This window comes from Nematolebias whitei, chromosome 8 (genome assembly GCF_014905685.2).
Source record: "Nematolebias whitei isolate Nwh7 chromosome 8, NemWhi1, whole genome shotgun sequence".
Taxonomy (NCBI): Eukaryota; Metazoa; Chordata; class Actinopteri; order Cyprinodontiformes; family Rivulidae; genus Nematolebias; species Nematolebias whitei.
Genome location: NC_056505.1, coordinates 5343675 through 5355374, shown reverse-complemented (window position 1 = coordinate 5355374; position 11700 = coordinate 5343675). Strand labels below are relative to the sequence as shown.

Genomic DNA, 11700 nt, shown 5'->3' with positions numbered 1-11700 from the left:
AAGAACGCGCAACTAGACCGACGAAGAACGCGCAACTAGACCGACGATGAACGGGCAACTAGACCGACGACGAACGGGCAACTAGACCGACGACGAACGGGCAACTAGACCGACGATGAACGCGCAACTAGACCGACGAGGAACGCGCAACTAGACCGACGAGGAACGCGCAACTCGACTGACGTACGCGCAACTAGACTGACCGAGAAACACGCTGATGGTGATTAGTCTGATTAAAAGAACAATGCTAACCAAAATGATTAACAATGAACAAATTTTACCCATAATCCCTCTGAGGCCACGTGACCAACAGTCAACCACAATGAACTAATGGGGTGTTCTCATTGAGTCACGAGTCCCCCCCCCCCCCCCCAGTGTATTGATGAGATGACCTGTTTAAATAAAGGTAAAAAAAAAATTCTAACCAATGAAACGAGAGGGGAGGGGGGAATCCCCCTCTATGGAGCTGTGCATTGTGGGGATTCCCCCATCTCCACTCTCTGTTACACAGTCAAATATAGTCAAGATGACCCCCCCCCCCCCCCCCACGTGTATTGAGCAGCTATGTGAGCGCCCATGTGTGACGAGCTAAATGTTTTGGTGGCATGAAGCTCGTTGGTCCGACCAACAACAAAAAAATCCATAAATTAGCTGCAACGTTGTTTAAGCCGCCTGTGAAAAATGTAGCGGCTTATTGACCGTACGGTAGTTTCTTCTGAACAGTTTGTTTTTTGGACTCAAACTTTACTGATTTAACTTTTCACATGTCACACGTGACTTCATGGTTTAATACTTTTTGAATTAACTTTATTTACAAGCTGTCACTTTATAGAAACGTGTAAAGATCTTTTCAGTTTTGTTCTTTTTAAAATCTGCTTCAGCAGACGTGATCCGTTTTGTTTTGTGCACCGTGTATGTAGCTCTAAGCTGCACCTCAGCAGTAGCTAAAGAACAGAAGCTAAACTTGGCAGGTTTCCTGCTCAATTAAACTCTTCATTTAGCGTCTTTAGCTGATTTGCTAACGTTCGCCTCTCTGAACTCCTTCGAGCAGAAAAACCGGCGGAGAGATCAGCGAGCTCTGAAACGGACCAGCCGACGCCCTCCAACGTCAAGCCTCCACCCCCCGAGGATCTGTTCGGCTCCATCCCGTTTGTGGCCAACGCAGGCAAGTCTTAGAGGAGTCTCTACCACGAGGACCCCACACTGTGGACCCCCTGACCCGCAGGCAGGAACCCCCACACCTGTTTCAGGTTGAACCTGGAAAGTCCAGGTGTTGCTTTTGGTTCAGGAGAACGATGAGCAGATCTTTACCGCTTTTAGATTTTATCGCTAGACTCAACTGCTCTGCTCCAAGTGACGTTCATGAAGTTCTCCCCGAACTAAAGTTTGTGTCGCAGAAGGACTTGTATAGAAGCAGTTTTACTGTCGTTCAAAGCAATACGTAAAGTAAAAATAACACGTTGCAGCGAAACGTTAGAGAGCTGAGTGTTCACATCACATTCCACTTCAGACATGAGACCACTTTTACTTAAAACTTTACTTTTTCCAGGTACTTTTACATTTAGCTGGATGATTGACAGAATCTGTGACGGCCCTTTGTGTGTCTGCGTTACTCAGCTACACATCAGCGTGGTGCGAGGTTTAACAACGAGTCGTTACACAACGAGTCGTTACACAACTTATGTTTATTATTCGGGAGGGAAAAGATGCGTCGATCTGAACAGATTTTGATTTTCTTCAAGTAAATGAGCAGATATTTGTACTCTGAGGCAAGACAACCATTCACTCTCTCACAGTTTAACGTGCATGTTTTTGGTCTGTGGGAGGAAACCGGAGAGAACATGCAAACTCCACCCAAAAAGGTCCTGAGCTGGGATTTGAACCGGCAACCTTTTCGCTGAGAGGCAGCAGCTCTACGTGCCGCCTTGTGTATTTTCATTTTAAGTATAATTTGAACAAACCTGTCGTTCAAAGTCTCTTAGAAGAACCTGATCAGTTAAAAACACAGAAGGAAATTTCTGCTTGAAACAAACCGTCGGCCACAAAAAGCTGCTGCAGCTTTGAATTCCTGCTCCGTGAAGATAATCAATCATTTCTGGACATGATAACAATTATCAAGGAGGAAAGTTATTATTTTAAGCTTGTATAAAATTGTTTTAAGCTTTCAAGTTAAACAGTCGCTAAAAGACAGAAATTAAAGACGTGTCGTCCATTTAAACCCATAAAGTTTACCAAGAAACTTTTTACAACGTAGCAAATATCGTCTGCTTTGAATAAAATAAAATGGGAAAAAGAACGACAGGAAGTCTTTTATATTTCAAATTACGGCCCTTTAAATAGTTTTATTTGTTAATTTTTAGCACCAAGTCAGTGCCACCGGCTCGGCCCTGACCGGAGTGTAAACGTACAGAAAACTCTGCGAGTTGTTCGACGCCGTCTCACAAATGTCTCGAAACGTTCCCCGATGTCTCCGCAGGAGTCTCGACCGCGTTCTCAAAGTTTCCACCTTTTCTCTAAAATCCGCCGACGCCCAGTTCTCACGGGTCGAGCTCCGATTTCATCGTATAAAGGTCCGTTGAGCTGCGGTGGCGTTCGGACCTTGTTGAACATTTTAGTAAAGTAAAAATAAGTTATTTTGAATCCAACACGTCGTCGTTCGTAGGGTGACGCCGGGTACCGGGCCCGTTTCTGTTCCTAAGTGCAACAAAACCCGAACGTCGCTCGTCTGAGAAGATGGAAAAAAAAAAACTTGGAAGTTTGTGTCTCGTTTGTTTACGATGCCTTCAGGTTCCTCTCGGACGTCAGAACTTTGAGCCTCAAACGCTGAAGTCGCGCTCCACTCGAGTGTGCACGTGTGTGAGCGTGCACGTGTGGCAGAGCCACAGTGAACGGTCGAACGTCGACGGCAGCAAAAAGCTCCTGTGCCAGTTTGGAACATTTTATAAACTTTTAATTTTTATCTAAATTAATTTCTCGTGTTTAAACTCGTTCAGCGGCTGCATGATGCAATCAGCGCTCGAATGTTTTGTTGCTTTTAGGACGAAAAGATTTGCAGCAAATCTTTGATCGGCCCTTTCGGTCAGTTCGGTGACGCTGGAACGCTTCGCCGCAGGTTCCGCGTGCGGTCGTTCTTTTTGTGCCTTTTGCTTTAAATCCTTTTCATGTTTCGCTCCGACAGGATCCAGTCGGTCTGAAGTCTGGTCCTGGAGCTTCGTCGGTGCCAAATGATTTCTCGTGTTCGGCCGCCCAGACGGTCTTTCTCCTGAAGGATGTGAAGTTCTTTAGTCTGCAGCTCTAAGTATAAATGAGGCTTGAGCGCCCTCTGGTGGTGACTCCCATCAGTCAGCACCGGCTCAGTTTACACATTCAACTGGAGCAGCTGGGACTTTTAGAAAGGAACAGAATTAACTCTGCGCTCTCACTGAACTCTTTAATTTTCAGTTGAGGTGAACAAACGGTTCAGAAATCATCCGGTTTGTTCTGATGGCGACCCACGCGTCTCAACCAGCTGATGGCACGTTGTTGTCGTTTGTAAACATTCGTTTTGACGTTCGTGTCTCGTACAATCCCGAAGGGCTTCACGTCCGCCGCCCGTCGTTTAGTCGGAGGTAAGTTTGGATCGGCGGCCGCGCGCTCGGCTCTGAACGGACCTCGGGTCGGTCGTTTGTCGTGCAGCGAGACAGCCACGCTCAGAAACATCGTGTGTGTGTGTGTGTTGGACAACCAGAGCCTTTAACTGCACTTTAGTTCTGCTGAAGCTGCAGAAACCGTCCCCAAATCTGAAGTTTCAAAATGTTCTCGTTTACAGTTGTTTTCCTCGTTCGAGTTTTTTTATGCATTTCTTCCTGTCGGCTCCTTCGAGGGACCGGACTTTGATTAACAATGTGTTCAGTTTGCCTCCAGAACCGCCCGGTCCATTGTTTCTGTGAACAGCCCTGTATGAGCCTGTAAGTGTGAATGTATGTTTACAGAATGTGATGAATAAAAACAACGTTTCAAACCAACCCTCCCTCTGGTCGTCTTTTTAAAGCTCTGACCACCACAGAAAAAATAAAAACCCACATGTTCCTGACGTGGCTGTCTCCGTCCGAGCGCTTCTGTTTCTGTAAAACTTTTTCGTGTGAAGCGCAGAAAATCTTTGACGAGTTCTGGGAGTCGAACCCGTTTCTTCCTGCAACTTTAATACGTTTAGCTGCTCAACTCGTGTCTCGATGCTGATCGTCTAAATTCCAACTTGGATGAACACATTTTTCATTTAAATGTGAAATGAACTTTTTGACATTTTGTGTTTAACTTCAAACATTTAATTTCTACTAAAATCAAATGTCCAGGAATCAATTTTTGAGCTCAAACCTTGAAAATGACGTCACATGGCGGCGCCTGTTAGCGCTCGGAGTACGACTCTCAGCTACTACCACACCAGGCTCCATCACGTCTGTGCAGTTCAGGGAGTTCTCCTGGTTTCTGTGCAGGCGGAGGTCAGTTAGCTGCGGCAGCCATCTTGAATCTGGGCGAGTCTCTAAACGTTCAACCATCACTTTGATTGAAATGCGTCCAGTGCTTCATGAGATATTATGCTAACAAGCAAAGATGAAGGCATTTACGCAGTCGTCCATCTTTCCTGTGGCAGATGTGGCCATTTATAAGGTAAGAGAGTCGTCCTCAGACCAGTCTGGTCCTGGTCCTCGGGGGCCACTAACCTGCAGGTTTCAGAGGTTTCAGAGCCGACAGTTAATTCCTCTGTTCGTGTTCGCCCACTGAACCACCGTGCAAGATCCTCGAAGGCCAGGACTGGACACCCTGGTCCAGCGTCATGTCGAGGCCACAGTCCAGTTCCGTCCCTTAAAAACAGTTTTTTTCAGACACGATGCTGCGTCGGCTCCGTGTGGACGAGCGTTCAGTTGGTAAAATAAACCTGAGACTCGTTGAGGTCGTTTGCATGTTCAAATCCAGAGTCTGATCGAAATTTAAATTTGAATGATGTGAATTTACTCATCTTTAACCGCGAAAACCACAAGTTTTACTTTAGTTTAAAATAGGAATAAGAAATACTGTTTTGTGTCGTCACTAAACGTCCCCAGGATGTGCGGCGGATATGAAATACACAAACACACCGGTGTATATATAATGGTTGGATTTTAAAATTAAACAATGACATCATTCGCTTAAAGAAATAAAAACAAATTGTTTTTGGCAGGTTGTCTGGACAAAGACCCCCAAAGGTTTAATTTTTAATCGATTTAAGTGTCGACGCTTGGAGTAAAAACAACTTTACAAGAAGCAGCTAAAGTCCAAATAAAAAACAAAACAACTTGAGTCTTTGAACCGTCGACTTCAAACGATCGTTGAGTGCTTGAAAACATTTTGCTGACACAAACAGCAGAGTGTGACGTGGTCAGTTCGTCTTCCAGCCGTATGAAGAAATGTCAGCAAAGCTATAGGAAATCTCAGGAAACCCAATGCTGACCAACTATAGGATTTATTAACGTAATCGGTGCGTCAGCCTCAGAGACTGGTCAAGAGGAGCCTGGAAGCTCCGCCTCCCGTTCTACTTTTAGAAACTCTAGGAACAACAAGTAAACCTGTAGTCTGACAGTGTTAGGAAAGACTCCGTTAGGAAAGTATAGAGGAACGAGCAGTACGCCGATGTCCTTCATCGCTGAGGGACATGAAAAGTGAATGTTCTTTTAGAGATGAGTGTTTTTTCTGGACTGGAGTTGAACAGAGAATAAAAACCTAAATGTTTTTGGTGCGAGATATTCAAGTGAGCAGGAGTTCCACTGGTTATTTTTAGTTGTCTGAGGCGGCGCAGAGTGAAGTGGAAGGAGCCAGAACTAAACAGAAGTTGGAATATTTTAAATTCAGTTGATCTTTGTAGACGTTCGTTTAAAACCTCCAGCGTTCTCCAAATTCAAGTTCCGTCTCTGTGCTGCGACAGATGTGACGACCTGTCACAGGAAGTCGTGTTTGGACCACGTTAGTTCTCCTGCAGCTCGTAGTCCTGCAGCCGTTCCTCCCACAGAGACGATCTGAGGGTAAAGGGTCCGTCGAGGTGGACCAGAAGACGAGTTGTGATCTTTGAGCAGACGCACAGCTGCTGATGTCTTTTGTTCTGGACTCGGTGGCGCCGCCTTGTTCCCTTTGTGGACGACGAGCGTTTGGCGGATGTGTCGTCGCGTCCTGCCAGCTGGGAGGTTCCAGTTCTCGTGTTCGCAGCAGGGGTCTTCTGGTTTAGAGCCTCCTCTAAACAGAACAATAAATTGGCTTCTCGTTCGCTGCAACGTTTATTTTCAACACAATTGGAGACTCTCCACTCGCTAATTAGGCTAATTTTTCAGTTGCCATTATTCAAATCTCTTGGACTTACTCTATTTTTTTTTTGTTCTTCTTCAAATGCCAAGCAGGAATTTATAGAAACGAGTGGAAGTTACTTCGGTTTCTTCACGTCCTGAGAAAGTTTGACTTAAAAACGTGAACCTTTTCTGAGAGGTTGGAAGTTTAAAAAGCATTTCTGTGAATCTCGAGGCCGGGCGTCTTATTCCTTCAACCTTTAAGCTCAGAGGAAACCAGTCTCTGCCGCTTTTCAACCATATCGAGATGAAACGAATCATTTACGAGTCCAGTAGCGCCACATGTTAAAGAAAGAGGTCCAGTGGGAACGACACGAAAATTTAAACTTTGTCTTGTTGCAAACTGAAGTTTATCCTGGACCTCATCGAACGCAGAGTTCGTAACGGTTCACGCCGGATTTATGGATATGAAGTTATGTAACGAGTCCAAACAAACGTTGAGCTGATCGTTCAGAGGTCGGAGGTCGGCAACCTTCACAGTCATGAAACAAAATATACAACGCAACTCCTTACCTGCAGTCCATCAGAAGGCCTGCACTCACTTCTTTGCTGTTTTACAATGTTTAAGGACAAAATTATTAATGCACAGCTTACCTGCTTACAGTCAGGTGGTACGCTCTGATGGGCTGCAGCGCAGCTCTGCAGGTAAGGAGCATTTAGCTTCGGATTGGTCATTTGCCGACACGCCTACTGGATCGACTGACAGGCCGAGTCATGGATCACTCGTGGAAAAAAATAAGTTGTTTAAAAAAAAAAAGTCATACAACTTTATTCTCATAATTTTATGGTTTCTTTTTTCTTAGTGTGTCCCTTAAGCTCTGTTGTAATAACTAATTATAAAAGTAAAAAGTTATAATAGACAAAGGATAAAGTACCCGTTTCTTACAGTTTAACAAAAGGACTATGCAGGTTGAGTTTATTTCAAATTACCAGGAAACTTAAGTTAAAACCTACAGTTCAAGTGAACAGAACAGTTTGTTTTATTGAAGCGGCTCTAATAAATAAAATAAGTCATTAACATTATTTGTCGTTAACAGTATTATAAGTCGATAGCAGTATTAAGTCATTAACGGCATTTCCTGAGGACTTCATGACTTTCAATCAGTGCTTTAAAAGAAACGTGTTCAAAACGAGTTTGACCTTTGAACTTGTGCTCCTGCAGGAACCAGCGTGACGAGGAGCGAGCAGACCACTGAGGTGGTTCCAGCCTCCACTGAGGGTCCGGAGTCGACCAAGGAGCCCAAACCGAGCAAGAAGAGTACCGTCAGACCCGGCGACGAGTCGGACAGCGACTTCGAGTCTGACCCCCCGTCACCAAAAAGCAGTGAGGAGGAGGAGCAGGAGGAGGAGGAGGCCTTGAACAGTGAGCACGGCGAGGACACCGAGCCGGAGAATTTAGGACAGAGGCCTCTGCTGATGGACTCTGAGGAAGAGGAGGATGAAGACAAACACAGCTCCGATTCGGACTACGAACCCAGCAGGGTCAAGAGCCGCTCCAAGAAACCTGCAGGCCGTAAAGAACCTGTGGCGGCTTCCAGGACTCCTGCAGAGGCGAGTCTGATCACCCCTCCTCTGTCCCCCGGCGGAGCGAGACCCTCGGAGGACGTGGACGTGTTTGGCGCCATTCCCTTCCTTGGAGGAGTGTCACCTGTGGAGTCCTCTAAGAGCACCGACATCTTCACCAAAGCACCTTTCAGGCAGGTGAGCCTCGAGCGTCCAGCCGCCGCCGAGTTTGACGTTTTTATCAAAGCTCCGTTCAGCCGGAACCTCTCCAAGTCCGGAAAGAGCGGCGGGGACATCCCCATGGGTCAAACGCCACCCGTTTCCCCCGAGGCCATTGATGTTTTTGGCTTCTCCCCCTTCCAGCCGGGCCCCACCGAACCTCCCCCCACCACCTCGAGGAGCGCCGATGACATTTTCCGCTCGTCCTTCGAGGAGTCGGCGAGTCAGCAGCGGCTGAAGCAGCGCAGCCTCCAGAAGCTGTCGTCTCGACAAAGGAAAACCAAGCAAGAGGCTGCGGCGGGGGGCAGTAACGGGAAACGGCACCACGGGACCCCGACCGGAGGACGCAAGAGCAACAAGCCCACCTACCGCACCCCCGAAAGAATCCGCCGACACAAAAAGGTTGGCCGCAGGGACTCGCAGAGCAGCAGCGAGTTCCTGAGCACCTCCGACTCCAAAGAGAACATCAGCGTGGACATCACCATGTCCGAAGGGAAGGACAAGGGAGCGTCTCTGTCGGCGGACGACACAATCCTGGACCCGTTCGGAGCCAGACCCTTCCACCCTCAGGACAGCGGCCGGCTCGGCCAGTACCCGGGCCTCGGTGACAATAAGAGTGACGTGAGCGCTGCCAAGTCCTGGACCGGGTCTCTGAACGGCGGAGAGAACACGGATGACTTCGGAGCAGTGCCGTTCACAGAACTGGTGATCCACAGCGGACCTCAGCAGCAGCCGTTGGACCTGGACCCGTTTGGAGCTGCACCTTTCCCCTCAAAGCAGTAACAGTTTCCTGAGTCTTCCCTCTCGAGTCGGGATAATTTTGATGATTTTTATTAGAGTAAAAACAAACTGAATCCTGTGGAGCCTCGTGATGCTGCATCTTCAACAACTTTGAATTCAGAAACCGAACCGTGACTCTTAAGATCAACTCTCGACTCTTCGTCGTCCGCCTTCTGACGAGTTTTCAGCACCGCCAAGCCTTACGTGAGCTGGGCTCCGCCTCGCCTCCCAGAACCTGGGAAACGTCTGGGGGGGTTTAACTTCGCTGCGCCTCTTTAAAGTTTCCTCTATGCATTTTTCACCCGGGCGTGGTTCTGTATCGTTACAAGGGAAAGATTTTTATAATAGTTTTTAAGAAAGTTGGAGCTTTTCTTTTTTCTGTCACCTTTCAGTTGGGCCTTTTTTCTTTCCTGCAGGAAGCATCTTTGGAATTATTGGTAATTTTCCTTTTTATGAGCTTCAAGTTCTTTAGAAGTAAGAAATAAATGAAATGGAGTTAATATCCAGGATTCTGACTCTAGAGTTTCTACTGACACAACAAATCCCACGACAGATTTAAACCGTTGAAGTTTCAGACCAAAAATCCGAGACTTGGTCTCGTGTAAGATATTTACTGGTCATAAGTGTAGAGATGCAACTTCCAGATAACACTACCAACTTAATCAAGCATCTCCAGAGATTTCACCCTAAAGAGCACGGTGAGTTTGTTGCACTGTTTTTCTGTATCAGACCAGTATCGGAAGTGGATTGGTGCATCCCTACATAAGTGTTCCACAGAAACGTCCCTTTAAGAACAAAACGTCTTTAGACACTTTCACAAAACTCTTAATGTCTGGTTTATATTCCTCTGTGTCGGCATGAGGTAGTAACAGAGCCGTAACTGCCGACGTGTCTGAAGGGAAGCAGAGTCAGGTTTAGATCGTCTGGTTAACGTGTACAGTTCTGGCTTCACGTCTTCTGGTGCTAAAAGAAGCATTTGTTTTATTCATTTGTAACAACGTAATGATAAAAACGGTTCTTCCACATACAAAAGACAGTTTTTTTAATAAAAATCCAGAAACATCAGGACAGTGAATAATTTAAAACAATGCAACAACAAAAAAATCCTAAAACTTAAATTAATTCCAAAATGACAAACATTTAGGTCATAAAGCTGGGTGGAAAGAACCTAAGGGTTCACAGACTGGACTTCAAACTGGAGCGAGTGAGTCTGGATGGGTTTCCTCCCACAGATCAGAAACAAGCTTGTTGTGTTAATAACTAAATTGTCTCGGTGTATCCTACATGCATCGTATTTTCCGCCGTATACGTTGCATCTATTACGCGTCACCGCTAACAACCCGGAAATGTGGGCCGGTGTTGTGCCAAAAATCGATTGTCTGCCACAGGGAGGACTTTAACAATAATTTAACAAGATAAACATTTAAAAACAACTATTTGTTTACTCTAAATTATAGTAAAGGTGTGTCTCAGTTGAACGTTTAATTAATAAATGCACTTTAACATTCAAATGAGCTGCATTTTGTCAGGGCAGTGCAGCAAAATGAAGGTGGAAGGCTATGGCAAGCCGATTGTGTCATTAATAGCCAGTGAAGATTCTCAGTCATCCAGGACATGGTAAATTCAAAACAGCTCAAAACATAAACAATAAAGTATAATAAATAAGGTCCAGTTGTTTTTGTCTTGAACTTTTTTGAAGTTGTCATTATAGCCATGTTTACTTTTTACATAATACAATGGCATGCCATACACCTCGAGTGCCATCTAGTGGCTGAAACTGGTAGTGTTCAATATTTTCAGTCAGAATTAATGAAAATGGTCATATCTCAGATAAAATTTGGTTTATAAATATGGGGAAAAAAGGCCTTTAAGTCTTAAGAGCATGCAAATTATGCAAAAAAAACGAGACTTGTCGGGCGAAAAATACGGTACTATAGTACGCTCCTAGTGACTCATGGAACAGAAAGGTCACATGAAACCACCCAGCTCTAAAGTTAAACATGCATTTTGGAAAGAAGTCATTAAAATACTAAACAGTGAAATATGAGAATTGCACTTTACCCTAAATGAGCCAAAAGGACATACGTTGGGTTATTACGTCTACACCACCAAAAAAGAAGGAAAAGAATGTGGGGTTAACGCTGCAAACAGAAATGACTTTGTCCCTTCAGCTGCTGAGACACGGTTTGATACGAGGCTGCAAAATGTTCCAGTAGTAAACTCCGGTCTCTCCCAACAACAAGACGAGATGCTCTGAAATGAGTGGGAGGGGTCCGAACACTTCGTGCAGTACCTGTACTCTAGTTCAAACAGTCGGTCGTTGCTGCTACACAAAAATAAAAATGCACGTTTGAGAAGAATACTTCCAGTTTTAACGTAGCGTCTCTAATAGCTCTTATCCGCCAGTAAACACGTCCACGTCTGCAGTTCAGTGCAACTTCACCCGTAACAGTCATTTTCCCTTAAACTAAAAGTATTTAAAGTGTTGCACTGCAGTGGTTCCCAACCTAGCTCCCTGAGGAACACCATCCTTCATGTTTTAAGTTTTCTTGCTTCAACACACCTGATTTAATTACTTCATGTTCTGCTGAAGCCTGTTAATCACCCATTCATTTAAATCAGGTGTGTCAAAGCAGGGAAACGAAAACATGCAGAATGGTGTTCCTCAAGGAATAGTGTTGGGTACCATTGCATTAGAGAATAAAGCTCAAAGTCTGAGTTTAGCAAAAAGCTAAATGGTTTCATGTACAGGCACTTACAGAGCTATAGAGGACTGCAGCTTTGTTTTCATGACAGGAAACTCTTTAAACGTTTTATCCTAAATTGATTTTTCTTCGCTGCTCCTGGT

General features: G+C 45.3%; 1 protein-coding gene across 1 annotated transcript in view; it reads left to right on the top strand.

Moving 5' to 3' along the window:
- The window catches only part of bmp2k (BMP2 inducible kinase), a 46994-nt gene extending 37667 nt beyond the window's left edge, over window positions 1-9327 (top strand). The window contains exons 15-16 of the mRNA XM_037680858.1: window positions 1052-1165; window positions 7513-9327. Of these exons, the coding sequence (XP_037536786.1) occupies window positions 1052-1165; window positions 7513-8855 (1457 nt within the window). The 3' untranslated portion in view covers window positions 8856-9327. The remainder of the gene's footprint in view (window positions 1-1051; window positions 1166-7512) is intronic.
- The last annotated feature ends 2373 nt before the right edge of the window (window positions 9328-11700 follow it).